General features: G+C 44.7%; 5 protein-coding genes across 11 annotated transcripts; 2 read left to right on the plus strand and 3 right to left on the minus strand.

Annotated features, from left to right (window-relative positions):
- Positions 1-1296: 1296 nt before the first annotated feature.
- Positions 1297-2990, plus strand: LOC118517649. Its single transcript, XM_036063977.1, has 2 exons — positions 1297-1554; positions 1636-2990. The coding sequence occupies exons 1-2, from the start codon at positions 1435-1437 to the stop codon at positions 2926-2928; spliced, it is 1413 nt and encodes a 470-aa protein (XP_035919870.1). The 5' UTR covers positions 1297-1434; the 3' UTR covers positions 2929-2990.
- Positions 2978-3755, minus strand: LOC118507932 (superoxide dismutase [Cu-Zn]-like). Its single transcript, XM_036047236.1, has 2 exons — positions 3741-3755; positions 2978-3592 (listed from the first exon to the last, which is right to left on the minus strand). Exons 1-2 carry the CDS (start codon positions 3753-3755, stop codon positions 3047-3049), a joined length of 561 nt encoding a protein of 186 aa, XP_035903129.1. The 3' UTR covers positions 2978-3046.
- LOC118517652 (superoxide dismutase [Cu-Zn]-like) lies at positions 3624-5003 on the minus strand. Its single transcript, XM_036063979.1, has 2 exons — positions 4802-5003; positions 3624-4264 (listed from the first exon to the last, which is right to left on the minus strand). The coding sequence occupies exons 1-2, from the start codon at positions 4865-4867 to the stop codon at positions 3869-3871; spliced, it is 462 nt and encodes a 153-aa protein (XP_035919872.1). The 5' UTR covers positions 4868-5003; the 3' UTR covers positions 3624-3868.
- A 638-nt stretch (positions 5004-5641) lies between these two features.
- LOC118517647 (moesin/ezrin/radixin homolog 2) lies at positions 5642-9945 on the minus strand. 3 transcript variants are annotated; one of them, XM_036063973.1, is made up of 7 exons: positions 9316-9945; positions 8899-9237; positions 8602-8829; positions 8070-8519; positions 7531-7970; positions 7259-7465; positions 5642-5995 (listed from the first exon to the last, which is right to left on the minus strand). In XM_036063973.1, exons 1-7 carry the CDS (start codon positions 9403-9405, stop codon positions 5971-5973), a joined length of 1779 nt encoding a protein of 592 aa, XP_035919866.1. In that variant the 5' UTR covers positions 9406-9945; the 3' UTR covers positions 5642-5970. The 3 variants fall into 3 exon arrangements, with proteins under 3 accessions (XP_035919866.1, XP_035919868.1, XP_035919867.1); XM_036063975.1 differs by having other exon boundaries at positions 5651-5995; positions 7335-7465; positions 9316-9932; XM_036063974.1 differs by having other exon boundaries at positions 5839-7465; positions 9316-9892.
- Positions 9946-10279: 334 nt separating this feature from the next.
- Positions 10280-19946, plus strand: LOC118517645. 5 transcript variants are annotated; one of them, XM_036063967.1, is made up of 6 exons: positions 10280-10607; positions 10683-11065; positions 12647-13387; positions 13859-14470; positions 14804-14993; positions 15060-19946. In XM_036063967.1, the coding sequence occupies exons 3-6, from the start codon at positions 13261-13263 to the stop codon at positions 17752-17754; spliced, it is 3624 nt and encodes a 1207-aa protein (XP_035919860.1). In that variant the 5' UTR covers positions 10280-10607; positions 10683-11065; positions 12647-13260; the 3' UTR covers positions 17755-19946. The 5 variants fall into 5 exon arrangements, with proteins under 5 accessions (XP_035919860.1, XP_035919859.1, XP_035919861.1 ...); XM_036063966.1 differs by lacking the exon at positions 10683-11065; XM_036063968.1 differs by lacking the exon at positions 10683-11065 and having other exon boundaries at positions 10280-10499.
- Positions 19947-21194: the final 1248 nt, after the last annotated feature.

Here is a 21194-nt window from a genome sequence, read left to right on the forward strand (position 1 = left end):
GCGTGCTAAATTCTTCGGGGTAGGCTAGTTATGCCATGAGAATGCCACCGAACGACCCAATCCGTAAAATCCTACTAGGCCGTCGAACACGCCAGACGAAGGAGACGTGGCAGGCCCAAACTAAAATGCGGTGATAGCGTTAATGCGTCCACCAGAAAGACCGTGATATGGGTTTGACAGACCCCGGCGCTATTCCGTATCGAGGTATTGAGAACTTTAGCTGCAGTCCCTAGATCGCGAAACGATTTAAACGAATGTGCGAACGAACGAAGCGAATGTGACCGACAGCGGCTTAAGGCTTTTGTAAAACGAATCAAGTGGACCATCAAGAAAACACGGACGACGAAAGAAACCTTACTCATGGGATCCCAAAAACTCTCTGGAATGCATCATTTTTTGATAACAGGAGCAGGTGCAATTATAAATTAGCATCGATGTGCTAGGAAAAAGGCATTAACCTGTACTGCAGCGGGATTTTCGGGTTGAGGATTCGGAAAGTACTGTTGTTTATTCCGAACCAGCACTTGAAACTACAGCGCGAAATTGGATGCTGTTGCTTGAAATATTTCATTCAACCAAGATTGCTACAGCACAATATTATGTTTACCTTCACCGCTTGGCTTGGCAGGAATGTCAAACGTTTACTGCACATATAAAAAACCCTCTTTTACCGTTCTTTTATCAAGTAAGAATATGCGCTCGTTTATTCTTAAACGCAAAAAATATACTGTAAACAGGACTATTTACTTCCCATTTATGAATAATTATATAAAACAAATAAAATATTGTTTGTAACGTACTACCGCCGAAATAAGCCTCATAGTTCCATCGAGTTCCAAGTGCAAGTAGAAAAGCTTCATAGTTCCATCAAGTTCCAAGCTCTTTTTAACTTGCCTCAAGGTTCGGCGCTGGTGCGTTTTTTCCTTAAGCAGCCCTCAAGCAGCACTATTGTTCGATTTCTTTAATTTTGGCACAATAGAACACCAAGCACAATAGAACACAAATCAGTATAACCCACAATTTAACCTCCAAAACAGGACAAACACAATAATAAAAAAAAGTTTTAAGTCAGGATAGAAATACAAACCAGCAAACCAAAACAATAAAAAAGAACAACACAAACTCATAAAAAAAGAAAAATGCACAGATCGACAAAAAACATAAAAATAAAACAAAACCCCGACAAAAAATCATACTAACCGTACCCTTGAACAAAACACATATAATACAGAAACAAAACTCACAACATAAACACTGTGACAACCAATAGAAAAAAAAGGAAAAACAACGAAATGACAATTGAAACGCAAGAGAAATAGACGCAACAGTCCTTCTATCCCACTCTCTATCATACTGATTATGGGATAGACGTCCCATAGGAGGATAGAAACCACACACTGAAAGAAGGAGAAGAAGAGTGTAAATTTAATCATAATGCAGACAGAAAATATGAGAAACCCGTTCGATGTGCTCGTCCAACAAATTAAAGATGGTCTATCCTATATTAACAGACCACCGGTTCGTAAAATATACATCGAGGAGGATCCTGCGAACGTAAGGCCGCATTGCCGGTTTGCTAACAAACCATTCACTTGCAAAACGCTAATCCATTTGTCTGCTTATCGTTTATTACAGGAACAGGTGGTGCCGTGCCCCCGGTGCTTAGATCGAGATCAACAAAACATGGTGCGCTATCTGTTCCTTAACCTAAGTGAAGCCATATACAAATGTGAAGCGTACGATTGCATGTATCCCTTTCGGGACTTTAAGTACAAAAACGTTGACGAGTGTTCCGTATACCGGTACGAAGAACTGCAGTCAGTATCACAACAGCATGATTTCGACACGAACTACGTAGAGGACTTTTCCACCAGTTACGACACTTGCGAAAACTCCATTGACCACCTCGCTTCGGTGGATAACAGAGTGGATTTCTTAAGCTGCGATGCTGCCGGCGACAACATCACGACACAACCATGTACAGCACCTCAGTTAAACTTTGCCCAAAGCGCGCGTACCATTGATCCCGCGGACGATTTCAATGCTGGACTTATTGAACTACTGGAAGATCTTTTTCCTGGGGCATCGAACCCCGTTCCAAATGTGGCGAAACCGGTGGAAACTAAAGAAGTTTCTACAAAACCCATTTCTACCGTCACAGTAAATCAAAATTTACCGTGCAAATCCGTCACACAATCTAGCAGTGGTAGTAGAAGTAGCAGTGGTAGTAACAGTAGTGGCCGTAAGCTGGAGAAATGTCTCAAAAAATTCGAGAAACCTGGTGATGCTAGAGTTTGCAAGAAGCCAAAGAGTCCGGCGAAAGATAGTCTCGTCGTTGAACACATATCGCCCACCCGAGTAAGGATAAAACGGGTTCCGCAAGCAGCGTACAGTCAAACAAGAACAAATGCGGGCAAACAGAGGGAGCGGAACCTAGTCAAACCTTTCCCGCTGGATGTTAGCTCAAACGGGACGCTGAAGCAAGCGAAATTGTTGGTGAAAAGTAAAAAATTAAAACCACTGGAGTTGGTGAGCAAGCTGAACACAATGACGGAAACAGCAGCCCCAACAGTACGGCACCAACAGCCGACCACTGTTCCCAGCAACGATAAAGTACAAAAGATGGTCAGTTTTATACAGCGCAGTGCGAAAACTAGCGATGAAACAAAAAGTAGCCCACCGGTGACGGTACCCAAGGCTGAGGGCAACGACGGTCTAAGTGGAGTTTCGCAAGTAACAATTGAACCACCGCCGCACCTCAGTACAATGAAGCATGCCGAGGTCTACAGTCCCGACAACAGTCCCGGAAGACAGGTAAACAAACTCCGTCCCATCGTATCGATGGGAAATTCTTCCTCTGATCCGCTGCCAACTAGTTCCACTTCGGGTGGAGGGATGGAAATGTTATTTGATTTTATGGAATCGTAACACCTGTAGACAATAAAATAAGCAAAAATAAATACACAGCCGTGAATTGTTTGCTTGTGGTACCGAAGGGATGCATTACATTCGATAGAATTTTGCTATATAACGCTACTGAATGAAATCATTCATCCGTGGTCAGATGCAGCCGCTCGGCAAAGTATTCTTCCCGAGCGACCCCAATGATGGCGCACGCAATGCAGTTACCCGAGTTTCCCGTCGTTTTGCTGTAGTCGTGCCTACCACGGCCCAGATCATCCTCGAACTCGGTAATGGAGAGCGTCCGGCCGATGATGCTTCGGTCGCCTGCAAGCGTTATCTTCCGGGCTGCGATTTGTACTTTTGCCAGCCCGGTGCTGTACGCCATTATGTTGCCAAGATCGCCAGCATGGGAATTGCAGTCATCCGGTGCCCCATGATCGTTTCCATCGGGGTTGTAGTGTGGCCCAGTGGAAAGACACCCGCGCGAGAAATCGCCAAACTCGTGAATGTGAAATCCGTGCTTGCCCGGCCGTAAACCTTCTACCGCGCCCGTAATAGCGACGGACGATCCCTGGAATCGGAGAAAGAAAAAAAAACGGGAAACCGGAACTCTCCCCGAGTTACATCCAATGTGGAAAAGGGAACAAAAAAAAAAGAGGAAGGGGGACAAAAGGTTTGGCTTGGCGAGCTTTTAGTAACACACTCAAACATGTAGCAGCTTTGTTTTCAGACATTTATTAACAACAAAATGTACCTGTAGTAGTAGTGATAGCAGTAGTAGACCTGTTCCCTTCTTAGCAACGGAATTAACAATAATTTTACATCAACTCTTCCACGCTGATGGCGGCCATAAATACAAATGTGTACGGGGTGGTGGTTGTTACCGTTTGCTATTGGCCGTTTTCCCTTCCGCCTAACACAGGGCGCGAATAGCGTTGATCGTCGAATGGCAGAGCATGGCCGGTTAAATCTTGCACAGTCCAATCACACCGCAAGCCAAACGTGCTCCAGCATTGCCAGTGGTTTTGCTCAGCTCGTGCCCTCCCAGCCCGAGATCGTCCGGATCGGCATGAACTACCAGCGAGCGGCCCACTACGTTCATCGGTCCACTCAGCGCAATCTGGCTCGCGACCAAGTCCACCTTCGCTTCACCGCTGGCGTCCGCTACGATGTTGCCCATGTCACCGGCATGGCGCTCGTCCGCATCCGGGGCACCGTGTGTTTTGCCGTGCGGGTTGAAGTGAGCGCCCGTGGACATGCAACCGTTGGTGTTGTCTCCGAACTCGTGGATGTGGAATCCATGGTCGCCCGCTTTCAGCCCGGTGACCGAGCCGGTCACTTTGACCGGGTCCGATTCCGCCTACATGTACACAAATGGGATGAATCAAATTAATGCGATTGAATGGATGGCTCCCTAGCACTTATCGGCACAGTCGCGCACACACAGAGGCGAGCAGCGTACCGATAAGGTGCAATTGTTATTATTGTGCTTGTTGTTATTCTTAAGAGCATGAACTTCACCGTAATGGCGTCTTGAATAATCAATGATAAAACAAGTGGAACCAGCAGTCATGACTTTGCGGTTTTTGTTTGCCTTTCTTTTTCTTCTTCTTTTCTATGCAATCGGTACGAAGTTAGGGACATACGGTTGCTCCGATCACAGGATTTCTTCCGCATGCATTTGTTAAGCTACACACAGGTTGCGCTACCACCAACCAGCCAGCCGCACATTGTACACATCTAAAGCGAGATTACATAAAATAGCGATCGATTTCCGGGAACGACCCCCCTGCTTGCAGTACTATGGCCGCGGCTTGGCTTGGGTAGCTCGTACTTGCTTATCTACGAATCGCGGCCAATCGCGGCCTCTACATCGCCCGGCGCACACAGTACTTACGCTCTGTTCGAAGAAAATCGTTCCCTTTACTTCTCCATTAAGAACGCACACGGCTTTCAGCGGCATTTTGGTCGTTCGAGGCTCGTGGGATGATCACCAAAGTTTTATCGACAGTCGACTTCACAGGTTCACAGGAGCAAATCCCCTTATCCAAGTAGCGGTCGCAAACACACTGGCTGCCGTACACGAAATGTGGTTAAATTTCACTGCTGTCACGCGTGCATTTTTTCATGTTATGACCAGCTGATACTCCCTTAGTTTACAGTGCAGTGCAAACGGTGCAACGGATTCGCACATTGTGCACGCTTGTACACACCAACTCCTGGCCCGATAAAACGTGGTCAGCGGTAGTGAAGCGCTGTCGCGGGAAATAATGTCCCGAAAGGCGGTTGCTGCTTTCGGTTGGCCATTACTTATCTTTAGGTTGGAACACGTTCCCAGGGAGATTGTGCGAAATATTGTGAAACACTGTATACATACCGGTGAATAAAATTGCTATATCTTTTCCCATAGTTTGCTGGCACTATTGGGCCTTGACGGTGTTCCTCGGTGGTCTCGATACAATTTTTTTTATTCATAAGGAACGGCCTGGCCGTATTGCTGTCTGGATACAATTGTTTGCAAAACATATTACCATCGAATTGTGAATGCTTCAATCTGCTAGTTTAAAAAAAAATGAAATATGTTTTATATGTTAGTTGTACAATTTGCGCCACGGACAATAGCCATGGGAAGACACTAAAACCACCCCAATTGTAATCGTAGCTCCACAAAATGGACTGAAGTGTTCATTGCTGCTGCTGCAGTTTATAAATTAAAAATAAGTAGTAATCTAGCCGCTAGTAGTAATAACATTCAAATTATTTATTGTCAACGCAATTAAACATGGTTTATGTTCAAACAATTGCTTCCACATTTGCGATACCTTCTCTCTTTCGGTAGGCAACTGGCAGTCTCTCGAAGTAGCTCATCATAAGGCTTCTATCATCATTGATTTGCACACTTTTTGGCGGGGTTTGTTGGATTTCTTTTTTCTGTTTGTTGCTTTTCACAACAATTTGATATGTTCGAAATTTTCATAAGGCACCGTTTACAATAGTTGTCATTCCTGAGATGGCTGGTGATGGTGGCGAGAAATTAATGCATCAGTCTCGCATATATACTTCCCTCTATACTATCGATTCTTCCGGCTCCCTGTAATTTACAGAATATGGTGCATCAGAGTTTCATTTCCATTTTACCAACAAACTCGTTCAGTGTTTTGTGAATAAAACAACATGTAACCCAACAACCAACAGCTATGTCTCTTATAACACATGAACAATTGCAGCGCAACATAAAACGAATGAAATGGCCAGTCGCTGAGTTTCCACAGCCCCGTAACACAACGGATTATGTAGTTTGAACAAAAGAAGTTTGTGCCACACCATCGAGAGATGAATAAAACGTAATGAACCAATAGCAACCAAATGTAATGTTGTGTCCTTAACCACATACATAAACCATAATTTCCAAATGGATAAATGTATAATAACGAAACACTCACACACGAAACACCCCAACACAAATAACTCCGAACCAATGACGAAACCAAATGGGTGGAAGTATGTGGTACAACGCAAAAATGAGCAGAAACATAACCGAAGATGAATCAATTCACTTTATTATACACGCTACACAATGCTCGAATAATGGAAGCGGATGACAACGGGTTTGATACTACGCTAGAGATGTTGACATATAATAGATGTATGATATATTAATATAAAATATAAAACAACGTCTAGTACGGATGAGCTATTCATAGTGTGATGGGGGTTCTCTGAAATCTCGCATATAAATTATAATACACACCAATCTACGGTTTCACTAAAGACATTATTTTATCAAACTATATACTGCAATTTTCCACTGTAACGTACGTTGCAAATACTATGTAAATGATAGTGTGTAAAGGAATTGAGTACGCAGTATTTTACAGAACGGAGAACATTAAGCAAAACTATATAAAAAAAAAAACTATGGACTTTAGATGGCCAGCGACTGTAATACACAGTGTAATTTAATGCACTATTCAGTTTTCAACTCTAAAAATGAAAACAGAAGCAAACGACATTTCAATGCCTTTTTTTGTAGCTGCTAACCACTATCAAAGCTTCTTTCTAATCCGTCTGTTCCGAAATGCATACAGCAAATTGGTAATGCACTGAACACTTTGAGTGAATTTGGAGAAAGTGAACGGATTCTGCTACTTATTTTGTTCAAAAATGTGTAGGAATCACGTTCAGCAGCGTAATGCATACATGGCTCTAGTTTGCTGAACCTTTGTGCTGTATGCTCACGAACAGCATAAGTGGAAAGAAGCAATGAAGGGGGAAGAAAAGAAAAGCGTACGCTCAACCAACTCAAAACTAAAAACGAAACAAGGGTGTAGTACAGAGATTAAACACAACTTACAGTTCTTCAAAAAATGCTACTCGTGCTTTTGTTGAACCGGACTTAACCTTTTTCAGGGTGGAATATTTTGTCTCACCTAGCCGCAACTGCTCGGCATTGATATCATCCAGTGGACATTGATTCTCACCAATCTTTAGCTGTTCGATCTCGGAGCGTAGCTCCTTCAGCTGATTCTGCACCTGTTTCGATTTGGCCAAATATTCAACCCTACAAACGCAGAACGAAAACATTGTACAATACATTACATTACGCATCGGACGTTTGGCGCTTACCGTTCTTTTTCGATTTCTAGCGAAAGCTGCTCCATATCACCATCGGCCAAGAGATCGTAGGAATGCATTTCATGCATTGGAGATTCCGGTGATGACGAGGGTGTGATGAGTATCGATTCGGTGGACGTTCGGCTTAGAAAGTTCAGCAGCTTTTCCTTCGCCTCCTTTTCCGCCACCCGTGCATGGATGAGCTCGTTCTTTAGCTTATCGGCCTCCAGTGCTCGCTTGCGTGATTCCTCCATCATGTGCGCGGTGAGCATTTCGGCCTCTTGTGTCTTTCGTTCCAGGTACATTTTTTCCTCCTCCGTTTTGCGTGCCGTCATACGCATCCGGTTAATCTCCTGTTCCACCTCCTGTGCCTTGTGCGACAGCAGCATTGCCTCCTCCTCGGCGAGCCGATTCTTTTCCGCCAGCAGTTCTGCAGCCTCCTCGCTTCGATGCTAAAAACAAACACAAACACAGCCAAAAATGGTAATAAGAGTAGAAAATTAGTTTTCTGCCCATGCACGGTGAAAGAAATTGACAAATGTCCAAGCTACCAAAGCTTCGTTGGCCGCCCGCATTTCCTCCTGCAGCTGCATTAGCCGCTGCTCCATTGCAGCCTTTTCTCGCTCGGCCGCCTCACGCAGCTGCTTTTCGCGTGTTAGCTTATTCCGCTCGACTTGCCTTCGCTGCTTCTCCTCCTTCGCTTGAGCTTTCATTTGCTGAATTTCCATCGTGTCTGGTTTGCGCCGCTTCATGTACAGATCGTGGTTTCCCACGCACAGATCCAGTATCAGTTTGTTGATGCGCAGCTTTTGCGAGTAGAATATCACAGGCTTGGGGTTTTTGCTGTCGTTCGTTTTGACCACAAACTTTCGATCGTCGAAGCTGATGTGTAAAATCTCGTTCCATTGGAAGGTCGTCACTGGTAGAAGCTTGTTCTCCTTGTTGTATATGTTTAATCCTAGCGCCGTCACTCCCAGCCACACTTCGGTGTTTTTCTTATTCTGCAAACGAAAAGCAAGCAAAACGAGAGATTGATAATGGTTTTCCGCTTTTTCCCGTACAAAAACCATCACAACTACATACCGTAATGGGGAAGTAGTTAACACCGAACATGTCCAGATCTTGTGCTATCTTAAGATATTCCATTTCTGCCTCATCTCTGGACATGCCCCGATGATCGGCGTACCACGTTTTGATGCGTTCCTCCCACATTTGCGGTGTCATTTGGTACTGATCGATCACTCGTTGCGGTAACAGATTTTCACTGATCAACATTCCCGGTTTGCACACGGCTTCGTCATAATCGCCGTACTAAACAAATGATACAGATCGAAGCAATCCATCAGCCAGCTTATCGCCTAAACCATTCATCAAAGTTACCTTAGCTTGAACGGCATACGAGGCGAGCAGTACGGATGCTTCCGGAGGGCAGTAAACGTCCATCGACAGTATCGCTTGCTTAATTTGCAGAAAGAACAGATGCTGCGTTACTTCCTGGACCAGTTCTTCGGCCACGTTTTCGGGAAAAAACTTGGCCAAGAATATGAACATACAGCTGCCGTTTGTCATGTGTACGCTCTGATCCTGCACCTTTTTATCCATCTTCAGCCACGAAAGATTCCCTTTAGAATCTTCGAACTGCAGCCCAAAGTACCATGTTTCACGCAGCCCGATCGTTCGGCAAATGAGATCGAACAAGTATCTACCTGTTGCACGGTGCTGTGAACAAAAAGAAAAACGACATATACGCGCACATTAGCAAACTCGGAGCACGCTCGGTAGCAACTGGCAGCTTACCTCAAGGTGAAACTCAAGCTCCGAATCAAAGGTGCACACTTTTACTGGAAACTGTTTGTTTGTTTTCTTGCGTCGAAATGGAACCATCATATCGTACCAGTGGCCAGAGCTAGGTTGGTGGGTTGAGCTTTCTTCCGAATCCAGTCGGAAACGCCCCGTCGTGCGTCGTTCAATGATAGAACTGGAGTTGGGAACGGGGCCAGGAAACAACACCCTTCGGGGAAGAGATGATCCGGCGAGCAAACTTTGTTCGTTGATGCACACAACACTACGGTGTACGGTTTGTTTGGCTCGATGAAATCACACAGTTTTCTTTTCCTTTTTCGTATCAGCGTTTCGTAAATTTTGGGACGCAGGATAGCGCTGATGCGTGTGATTGCTACGACGAACACATACACGGTTCTACCACGGTTCAGGTTAGACTCCAAACACTACCACTGCTCAGCGTTGAACATTGTCGGACCAACATAGAAAAAGGGTTCTGGCCACAATCCCGTTCTATTGCCCTTTTTAGATGCAATTGCTAGGACGGCATACAGTAGCTGCGTAACAATCGGAGGTAACAAGCGACAACAGTGGGGAAAAAAAACTAAATCGCGATCATTTTACTGTTTTGACAGCGGGAACTGCATTTCGCCGCAGGTTTTTCGCTTTCAAGCGGGCTTCGTCCGATCAACCGAATCCAACTTGAAGCGTAGCCTGTTTATAGTACCAGGTTGACCTGAAGTGAAGATGGCTGTGAATGCTTCTCTAAAGCTCCCTGTACACTGTACACAATTGAAACGATTTTATTAAACACATCCTTGGTCCTTCGATTTCTGTATTTTGCGTTCAGCATTGAAAAAATTTTGAGTTTTTGTTGCAAATACCACAATGTACTTTGCAAACAGAAGTCACAGCAAATATCCCAAAGGACTTTATCACTTTGCTAGTGCTGCCGTCTGTAGGGGGCTGCATTCTTGTTGCTCGATTTCATGGCCATCTGATTCACATCCCTTGCAGGCAGTGAGAGAGAAAAAAACGCACACAAAGTTTTCCTACGGAATGTGTGCAGTGCGATTCCAAATTAAGCAGTTTTGTAATCGTCCATAGTAATTCGTTGTTCGGGGTGAAATAGATTATTGTGTCGGTCGAATGGTTGACTGACCGAATATTGGTGGCGTCCATAATAGCAAGTGAATCGGGTAAAGAAGTGAAGCCGTCTTTTTGTTATTTATGTTGTGTCTCGACGATTTATCGTATCTGAAAACAAGTGGAAAATCGGACTAGCGGTCACAAATATATAACCCAAGGTAAACGAAATTCCTCGTCCGAGAGGCAGACAAAACGCGTAATATGTGCGAGAGATGATTCATGTTTTCCGATAGAATATGGCAGCACCGACGGTCGGATTTATTTGCACACTGAGTAAGGTCGGGAACCTGTAGCGAACGTTTCGGGTGTAAAACGGAACGGAAGTGATATCGGAAATAGATAATGTGTGCTGCCTGCCTGCAGCATAGCAGAACGGTGCGCATTCGAAGGAAACATTTGAAGGCATGGCAAATTTCTAAAAGGGGAAACAACGCGTAATGTAACCATAATGTACCGATTCTTCCCCGTCCTTGAGGTTGGCTGAGCGTGAGAAGTAGTGTTTGACAAAGAAAAAAAAAGAGAACGATGGCACTTAATATAAACAACAACAAAACACAAATACTGCAGTACACTCAGCAGATTGGTGAATGAAAAGTGTTATTATTTGAGAATGAAAGTAAGTTTGGTGTGATTGCTGAGCACTGAATTATCGTACCGTGGATTAGTTATCTAAAGATTCTGTTTCTATTTTACGCGAGTGTAGCATTCGCGTCCATCGCTTACCTTGAACTTTGTGATTGAACACACCAACTGATGATGGATGCTTTATTGCCGCTTGGAAGCTCTACTCCATTGGCCTCAAAACGATTGTTGAATCGGTGTTACATGTTGCATTGTGTGGGAGACGTAAGGCATTGCTTTTGTGTCTGCACATCGCACATTCCCTGTGTGTTATGCGTTGACGAAAAAGTTGAAACACTTCGTAAACAGTGGGGCTGGATGTAGCTGGATACGATACGGTACAGCAAAAATATACTCAGTAGGCCGCAGAAAAAGATACATCAGCTATATTACCAATCCCCATAACAACGATATAGTCTATCCGGATATATTCCTGAACCAATCGAATAGAAACATTTATCCAACTGCAGTTAATTGCACCTGTGGAGCAACTCGGAGCACCGGACAAGTGCATTCACCTTACCTTTCATCTCGATACGTACCACCCAATGTCATTGCGTTAGTGAACTACGTTTCTGTGGTAGCGACACCGGTTGCTAACACCTTCAGATCGGTTTCAATGCTCGTTCCGTTACGTTCTCTACAGTGGCGGATTCAATATATTATTGAATTGATATATTATTTATGCTTAATGTTGAATCTTGCTCGTTGAATGCAACTCATTTCATCTGAAACTAAAATTTGCTATTTGCTATTTGTTGAGATAACAGTACCAGAATAGTTAACTTGATGCACACTCAAATCACCGTTTGACTAAACAGGACTCATGGAAGATCTTGTGTAGAAATGTTTATATGCAATACAAAAGAAATAAACAGCGAACAGGTCCATCAATAAAAGACAACACATTGTGTTTCGACTGTGTAGGATTTATAAAGCAAATTGCAAAGAAACAGAGGCATCAGTATATCCACAAGAGTCTTGCAACGCCCACTTTATGGTTCAGATCTCAACATGATCCATGTCCCCGTTGACTATTCCAGCTTAAAGCTTCGGTTAATTCAAGTCATAGCCAACAACGCACGGTTGAGAATCACAATAAAATCCTAACGAAGCTGTACCATCTATGGAAAAAAGCCAAATATGAACAATATTACGTTTAATATGCGATACACCTGACGACGGAGCTGAGCTGCGTTTTCTGATGGGATTAGTGATTTTGGCGGGCATCTGTTATTCTGTTAAGCTTATACATACCACTTGCACTATTAGTAGTAGCGAGATTAGCTAGTGCAAGGTATAGTAATGTTTAAACCGTGTATAAACCATTTAGAAACAGTTTTATTGTAGGACACTGTATATCTTCAGTATTATGTACGATCAACCTTTTTCAACTTACTTTCAACCTTACTTAATCGGTTTCAAGTTTATTTATGCATTATATTTACGTTTCTGTACAGTAAAAACACTGTGACTAATATAACGTATGTTTACCTTGCTGTGTGTGTTAACATTAGCATTAAAACAGAAAGTACTAATGATCTCTTCATGTAACCTTTTCTCATCTCTTTTCAAGCTCCTTTCATGTGTGCTGACAAACATACTCACTTCACCATTCAAAACATCAGCTGCCGTTACACTCATACACTTCCTTTATACATGTTAACCAGAATTTGCATCATTAAAACTGCCAAAAAACGCTCTGGTGGGACAGTTCCGTTTCTCTCGCATCAGTATTGAATTTTTGATCGCTTCAAAACAATATTCTGAGCGATTATGCAATTGAAAACGATTACGTCTATGTAAAACCTTAAAAAACAGGAGCAAATGTACTGGTGGACGGCCACTTACATGGCGATCTTCATATACGTATCCGATCACGAACGTTGTGTTACGTCCTGTGGATAGTGAAACCTACGAACAGAATTTAAATTTACATTCAAATCATAGTAGCACTGACTTGAACACCAAACAAAACAACAACAACATAAAAAAAACCCTCCACAGCAGGTGGTGTCAGATATGGTTGGTCGATGTATCGTACCGTAGCAAATAATGTAAGCCGCGCCGGAGGAGCGGACCACAATCGGAACGTCGTAAATTGCGGCCTGCCGCGCTGTAAACTTAATCAATCGATAGCAATCCGTCGTGCAGAATATTTGCGCGAGATAAAGGCAAATCGTTGGAACAATGAACATGGAGACGACTCACTTGGTCACGGAATTCATCACGCATACTGGAGCTAATACACAAGATGCCGTCAGCTGTTTAAAATCTTGGGAGTGGGATTTGAAGAAAGCGCTAATCGATTACAATGGTATTTATAACCCTTCATGTCCTTTAAGATATTGGTTGATATACACTTCTTTATCATGGCGGTGCAGTTGACGCTTCATCAAACTTGGGATTTGTGTTCTTCTCTTCTTTTGTTGTTGTTGTTGTTGTTGCAATGTCTTCTGTTTCTTGCCGTGGCTCGTGGCCTTTAGTTTTCGACCAATCTTCCCGGATACTATAGTACTTGGTGCATTTTATTCTTTACTCCTCATACGATCGTTCTGTAAATGCTGTACATATCTCTATAAACACCTTAATGCAATGTAACGCCTAGTTAGCTTTCATCTTGCTTACTAAAAAAACGGAAAAGCAACGTTTTGCAGCTTGTTTAAACCGACCGCAAAAGCTTTTATCCAATCCACATTTTTGCTGTTGTCCATTGATTTGTTACCTGTCCTGATGTGACCTAGTTTGATATTTGTATTAATTAGTAATTCAACATATCATTCGATAGATACTTCGACTACGGAATATTTCAACAACAAGAAAAATGAAAACGAAGATCTAATGAAAGCACAATCATCCGCATCCACATCGGCGCCACATTTGTACGGATCGGCGTCTCCTTCCATGCTGCCATCGGCAACAGCGGCGCGATCGATGCTATCCGCGGGTACATTTAGTAAAGTTCAACGCCAACCCAACCACCACCCGCTACATGTGCAGCAACACATTCATGATTCACAATATTCATACGTCACTAACGGGAGTGTGATCTGCAACAAGAACGGCACATTTGGTGAAAGCAACCGAATAATTAGCAATAGCAGCAATAACATAACGACCACCGCCGCGCAAATGCAATCTCCATCGGTAAAGCTATCCACCTCATCGCTGTCCGCGGTGAAGTCGCATCGCAATCCACCACCGTTTAACCATTTTAACCATTCCGGGTCGTCGGCCACCGGGGGCATGCCGATGCTGGGGAATGCGCATCCGGACAGCTGCATCAGCGGCAGCAGCAGCAGCAGCTGTGGCGTCAACTACAGCACTTCCGCATTACACACACCGACCGTACAGCTGAAGCCAATGCTCAAGAAAGCCGATTCAATTGACATTTTCGATAGTATGTTTCACGATTTTTTAAACACATTTTTTCACCACTCTCTCCACCTTTTGTGTTTTACTTGTACGATTCTAACCTTTAACGTCGTTGCGTTCACCGTCTTGCTTGTACGTCTCTTACGTCTAATTTAAAAAAAAATGTTAAAAGTGTCTGAAAGCTACGTATCAGTATCTTAGTGCAAATTTTACATAAAGTCTACCAACTAAATTAATCAATTTCGTATTTCGCTGTTTAAATATGCTTCTATCGTTCTACGTGTACCAAGCCCTCGAAAGTGTACGCTAACGCTAATGCTTTCGTTTTATGATCGCTTTTTCATTCCGTATCCTAAAGGCAAAAAGTTAGAGCGGGGAATTTCTCGTGCCACCGAAAATGTGACACTGGTGTCGCGTGCCAGACAAGAGTTTGAGATGGATTTTCACGCTCACATTCACGAGCAGAATGACAAAAACTTGAACTTTATCGATACGCCGGACTATACGTTCACGCTGCCCGACCTAACGAAGTATACGGACGACTTCCGGTAAGTCGAGCTGTGCGCAAATGTGAATTTTGTACTCAATGCTTTGCTTGGTTTGTTTATTTGCAGCAAATTTCTCGAAAAAGATCTTATCGAAAACTCTACGCTCAACTCGCTGGAAGCAACGAACCGGCTGAACTGGTGGTATGAATCGGGCGCCTGCCGCAAATTGTGGCCACTGGCAACTACCGGCGATGGCAACTGCCTGCTACACGCCGCCTCGCTGGCCATGTGGGGCTTTCACGACCGTCGTTTGACGCTGCGCCGTACGCTGCACGACATCCTGTCGAAGGAAGAGTTTCGGGACGCGCTGTACCGGCGGTGGCGCTTCCAGCAAACGCGCGTCAACAAGCAGGCAGGGTTTGTGTTCTGCGAAAGCGAGTGGGCCAAGGAATGGGAAGAAATTGTGGCCATCGCGTCACCCGAACCGAGGCGCAATTCGAAAAGCACAGGCCCGTCCCGTCGTCGATCACTGTTGATCGAGAAAAACTTTGACGCTGTAACGGGTGGGACGGGTTCGGCGGCGCTCATTAACGATCGGGAGGGCGAAAGTGCTACGTACGAAAGTCTGGAGGAGATTCATGTGCTAGCGCTGGCGCACATTCTGCGACGCACGATCATCGTAGTGTCCGATGTGTTTCTGAGGGACATTAATGGCGAAGCATTTTCACCCATACCGTTCGGTGGCGTGTACTTGCCGTTCGAGGTACCGTCGAACGAATGCCACCGTGCGCCGTTGCTGCTGGCGTACGACATGGCACACTTTTCGGCGCTAGTAGCAATGGAGGCGGGTAGCGATAGTCCGCCGGCGCTAATACCGCTGGTGGACGAAACCAATCAGCTGCTTCCGATACAGTTTTGTATTGATCCGGGGAAAGATTTCAACTGGAGCGAGTACGACGGTAGCGACGGAAACTGGATACTGACGGACCGTGAGCACATAGCGCTGTTGAAGGAATATCTCGACATAGTGCATGCAACCGGCCTCGAGAGTCCGGACGATGAGATCTACTACGACGATTACTCCGACGATGAGTATGAGAAGAAAATTGCCGAAGGAGAAATAGTGTTCACATCGGACGAAAATTACAATCATAACATTAGTACGACGCCGGTAGCGGTCACTAGCGCAGCACCAGCAGCAGCAGCTGCATCCTCGACGGTAGTGGCGGCGACGACAACGACGACCGCAACTCCAGTTGCTGGAGGAACAATCGCTTCCATGACGGCTTCCAACCAATCGCTCCCGGCCGGTAGCAGTGGAAAAGACGCTGGAGGGAAAAGCAAAGCGGCCAAACAGCTGCAAAGTGTTGCCAAACAGTTTGGCAGCATCGGAAAATCGATGAGCCGCAAGCTGCGCAAAAACATCGGCTCGATTACACGCATCGGTAGCAAAAGCAGTCACAGCGGTAGCAGCACCGGTGGAGCCAATGGTAAAAAGTCACACTACAGCAGCGATAAGAGCAACTTCCGGAACGAGTATCCGCGGTTTCGGATTTTGTGCGCACAGTTAAAATCGCGCCGCCACGAGTACCAGGAGGAGATGATCAAGAACTATCTCGAGTGCGCCCAGGAGCGGTACCTGGAGGCGGAGAAGTTGCGCGATCGGAAGGAAATCGAGCGTCTCACCAAGTACGTGGCTGAGGTAGGACAGCTGCACCACGAGATTGACTACACGGGTGATGCAGGTGTGCCGGAACTGTCCGAGCTGGACGGAGGGCCGCCCGTGAACTGTATCAATGCCGGGTGTCTCAACTACGGTACAGCGGCAACCAGTTACATGTGCCTAGATTGCTATGAAATGCAATGCAAGCGAGAGTCATCCAACACGAAATGTAACGTCGACCCGACGGATTACACCCCTCGCTACGGGACGGGAAAGTCAAAGTTTTACGCTGAAGCTGACATGGACGCGCACGATCGAATACAAAAGCTACCGTCGGCGAGACGCTTGAACGATCTCGATCAAACACTCTATCTGTCGCGATCGACGTTCTACAACGATACCAAACCGGACGACATCCACTCACTGGCGGGCTCTGGCTACAGGCAAAGTGTACCGGAACAGGTGCCACATGCGGCGGCAGTGGGGTTTGTCAGACAGAATTCTCAACCGCAACAGCTTCACCATCATCATCATCATCACCACCACCATCACCAGCAGCCGCAGCAGCAGCAGCAGCAACACCAGCCCCACTATCATAGAGGAGAAGAAATGAGCAAACCGTTACACCATCAACAGCACCAGCACCAGCCGCACGTGGCTACCGCGGCGTGCATGGAATATTCTACCAGTGCCAAACCACCTGCGGGTCCATCATCATCCGGCTCTACCACTTCCAGCTCGAGTGGCATTGTTGCGTCCGTATACTCACCGGGCGGCAGTGGACAGAGCGGTACCCCCCACAGTTCGAGCACACCTTACACCCGTACCGAGCGAGCATTGTGTGTGGTGAATCTGCCCCCCGTATCGAGCAGTCCGGGCCCGGATGGTGGCCAGTTTGCAAACTGCCACAATGGAATAGCGGCTACCGGTGTGAACGAAGCCATACGCTCCATGCATCCCTTTTCGTCATCGTCGTCCTCGTCCTCGCTCGGTGCTGGGGTGGGTGGGGGTAGCGGACACCAAACGGCACCACCACCAATCGTAACCAGCAGTCACTATGGCAAAAATCAGCTTTGCCGCACGGAAGGGTGCAAATTCTATGGCAGTATCAATACTAACTTTTATTGCTCCAAGTGCTGTCAAGAGTACAACATTTAAAGTTCATTCGCTTTTTTTTTGTAATCCTTTCTCAGTTCCGCTTGGTAGGATTGGCTGGAGCTGGAACTGACAAACAAATACTCAATTTTTGTTTCGTTTTGTCTTGCTACGTTCGATAGAGTCTTCAGACGTAGCAGCCTGTCTCTCACTCGCGCGCGCTATCTCTGCCTTACTAACCACAGATTGTGCTCGATCTTTGGAGCAGAATTATAATACATAAATGACAACAACAAGCAGAGCAAAGCATACCAAAAGAAATACGAAAGGATACAGGAACACAAAGATTATATTGGCTGTTGATGTAGCTTAGCGTGTAGTGGCGAAGTCAGTAAAATTGTGATATAATATAGGTCATATCCACACTGATTATCCGATTTTTGCGAGTGTTGGTATATTGATGTACATGTTTGACATACCACTATACGTTCGTGGATATCAGGATCAAAATTTACCTAGTGCTCTATAAACACAACAACTTCTTTCGGTCCGGAAAGAGAGAGAGAGAGAGAGAGAGAGAGAGAGAGAGAGAGAGAGAGAGAGAGAGAGAGAGAGAACGAAAAACAGAGCAAAACACTTGCTTATAGCAATGCTGTGCGTCAATGCTGAGTTGTTTGTTGCTAAGGAACGAACAAGGGACGTTAAGGAGTGCCGTTATGAAAACTGTCATTGAAACTCAAACGTTGTTACCTTCAAACCTTTTTTTTGTCATTTAACCACACTACTTACCCCCTAACGGAGGAAGGACGGACTTTGTGTGTGTGTGTGTGTGTGCGTGTTTGTCTGTTAGCACCTTTTAAGACTATTTTGTGCATCGTATGTTTTAATGTGTCACTAAGCATCCAATAACATTCTCGCTTGTCCGACAACTTCAATTCAATCTTGATGTCTGTGAAAAAGATGCAAGAATCTGTTGTTATAGGGTTTTGAAGCTGAGCTAGAATCGGATCCATTGTTTTTTTCTTTTTTATTAAGTTTTGAATTGTTTTTGTGATTGTGTGTTTGAGTGTGTCTTCTGTGTGCAGTTTCAACTAGTGAACCATTCTAAACTATCATATTACGTTGTCATATACCGAGAAGTTGTGTATTCCACATGATACGATCATGTTTGGAGTTTGCGCCCGTTTAAATATGTTTACGTTGAGAGCCATTAACGAAAAAGCAACAAAAAAAAACGACGTGGTCAATGTTACCTAAAACTAACCGTCAGGTTTCAGAAACATACAGCGAATGGTTGCAAACTTTTTCATTTGAACAATATTTCAATTCAAGCGATCGTTCTCTACTAGCAAGCTTCTTTTAACGACCGATCAAGCGATCATCAAGCAGCGCTTGCATTAGAATAGCACACGCGAAGCACCGGTAGCAGTGTGAACAACCTATTATTACCAAAAATCTTCCAAAGTAACGGGGAAAAATATAATTTATTTGACACAAGGACAGAAAAAGGCTATTTATTGTTCAATCTACCGTTGCCTGGAACGAGCGGCTATTGCGATCGGCGCAGTAGATGAATGCTGCCACAAACCGAGGACAGTGTGTCCAACTAAAATTCTAAACGGTTAGTTGTTTTAATGTAAAAAAGATGAAATGGTATAATTTGTGGACACCTATGTTTCGTCACCTCTTCGTTTACCGTGTACTTCTATGCATGACGTGTATATGTGTAGGATTATAATTCGGAGATGCTCCAAATCCAATGACACTGAGTAGAGTTGAGTTATCAAAGGCAGCGCAAACACGTGTGATGCTCGTAAGCAGCATGTACACATATATGTATACATATTGATCCTAGCGGCATCCGTAATTAGGTAGTTCATACAAGAGAGTAATAAATTATACACGAAGGACAGACAGATCAGACGGCTCGATATATTTATTCTACACATTACGCATCACCATGCATGAAACACGCATCGCTAAGATCACTAGCGCCGCGGTTTCGTACATGGGAATGTTAGGCAGAGTCAAACCCGGAAACCGGACAGGAAAACAAACACAAACCCGAACACACCTGGCGTGCATGCGCCTATGATATTTATCTTTTATGCATAACCAAAGTTTTGTGAATGATTTAAAGAGCAAATTGTTCTTGCGGAAACAGAAAAAAGAACCTATAAACCGTGAGCGAACGCGTACGTGCGGTGCAAAAGAAGGACACGAGAAATAAACTGTTGCAGATGATGTGAGCATTATTTCGTCGGTGTGTTGTGCTGGAGTCGGGAGTACCATTCCGAAACGGTTGAAGTAGAGGGTCGCGAATTTCACCCAAACACTTTTAGCTCCTTGGCGTTCTTGTTGGTCGGAGATGGAGCTCAGTTGGGAAGCAGATTATCAGTTGAAGACGACGATCTTTTGAGGTTGATGGAGAAGTTCTTTGAATGATCGCTACTGCGTTGAATAACTTATAAGCAACGAAGTCAAGAAACGCGTCGCTCCAGAGAGAAGCATCTAAAAATACGGGAAATGCGCGCCACCAGGCGTTGAAAAGAACAACGAGTTTCTCCCCACAAGAGAAGTGGGTAAAATGCGTGTTTAAAAGGAGTGCGTTATTCGGTTGGTGTGCCATCAGGAGTGCGTTATTGTGGCTGGCCGGGAAAGGTGTTTAATTTGCCTCGTCGAATGGGGTTCGTCGTCTAAGAAGTCTCTAAACATGTCGTAGTTGAGAGAGGTCTCTTCTTCCAAGCTTCCTCTACCATGACATGTCGTAGTCGAAAGGGTTTTATCTACCATGGACCAAAACATGTCGATGTGCTGAATGTGATGTGAGATAATTCGTTTGATTAAGTGGAGTGAGATCTTATGATGCATCCCTCAAGTTCCATCCTGTACCATGACACGTTGTAATGGAAAGTGTGTTCATCAAGCTTAATCTATCACATCATCTGGACCTCGTAATCGATACTCGACTCGTGGCCCTCGTCAACCACGAGACGTTGACAAAGGATGCTTTGATTGCTGGTCACGTGATGGAATCGTCTTCTAAAGCGTTTTGAATATTAGAAGATCTCGTAGTCGAAGAATCCTCTTCTTACAAGCTTCATTTATCGTAAGACTACAAGGTGAAAAGGGCCTTGCCATTCAAGCCCCATCTACCAAGAAACCTTGTCGTTGGAAGTTCTCTGTCTTGTCGTGCAAGAGATCTTGTAGCTGTTACGGGCTCCCAAAAAGGTTCCAAGAGTCATTCGAGGATATTCACGCCAGAGGCCTCCTCCAGCCATGATCTGCGAATGCTTGCCGGCGATGCGTTTGCAATCCATCCTGGAACCAATATTTCTGTAAAAAGATTGGCAATCTAACCAATGATAGCAAATCGGGCTTGGGAGTTTTGCTATGAGTCTTGTTCAGGCCTCTCAGACGTTTGCTATCGGATGGGTTTTGCTCAAAAAAGCATTTATGCTGGTTTGATCACCCAAATTTACATTTAAAACTGCAACCGAAAG

This window comes from Anopheles stephensi, chromosome 2 (genome assembly GCF_013141755.1).
Source record: "Anopheles stephensi strain Indian chromosome 2, UCI_ANSTEP_V1.0, whole genome shotgun sequence".
Lineage (NCBI taxonomy): Eukaryota > Metazoa > Arthropoda > Insecta > Diptera > Culicidae > Anopheles > Anopheles stephensi.

Excerpts from the sequence above, each read along its gene's own strand:
- LOC118517649 (XM_036063977.1), top strand. The coding sequence starts at position 1,435 with ATGCAGACAGAAAATATGAGAAACCCGTTCGATGTGCTCGTCCAACAA. Across the intron at positions 1,555-1,635 it reads TCGAGGAGGATCCTGCGAAC|GAACAGGTGGTGCCGTGCCC; the intron begins GTAAGGCCGCAT and ends CGTTTATTACAG.
- LOC118517652 (XM_036063979.1), bottom strand. The coding sequence starts at position 4,867 with ATGCCGCTGAAAGCCGTGTGCGTTCTTAATGGAGAAGTAAAGGGAACG. Across the intron at positions 4,265-4,801 it reads CGATTTTCTTCGAACAGAGC|GCGGAATCGGACCCGGTCAA; the intron begins GTAAGTACTGTG and ends GTGTACATGTAG.
- LOC118517647 (XM_036063973.1), bottom strand. The coding sequence starts at position 9,405 with ATGATGGTTCCATTTCGACGCAAGAAAACAAACAAACAGTTTCCAGTA. Across the intron at positions 7,971-8,069 it reads GGGCGGCCAACGAAGCTTTG|CATCGAAGCGAGGAGGCTGC; the intron begins GTAGCTTGGACA and ends GTTTGTTTTTAG. Across the intron at positions 7,466-7,530 it reads CTAGAAATCGAAAAAGAACG|GGTTGAATATTTGGCCAAAT; the intron begins GTAAGCGCCAAA and ends CTGCGTTTGTAG.
- LOC118517645 (XM_036063967.1), top strand. The coding sequence starts at position 13,261 with ATGAACATGGAGACGACTCACTTGGTCACGGAATTCATCACGCATACT. Across the intron at positions 13,388-13,858 it reads AGCGCTAATCGATTACAATG|ATACTTCGACTACGGAATAT; the intron begins GTATTTATAACC and ends ATCATTCGATAG. Across the intron at positions 14,471-14,803 it reads TTCAATTGACATTTTCGATA|GCAAAAAGTTAGAGCGGGGA; the intron begins GTATGTTTCACG and ends CGTATCCTAAAG.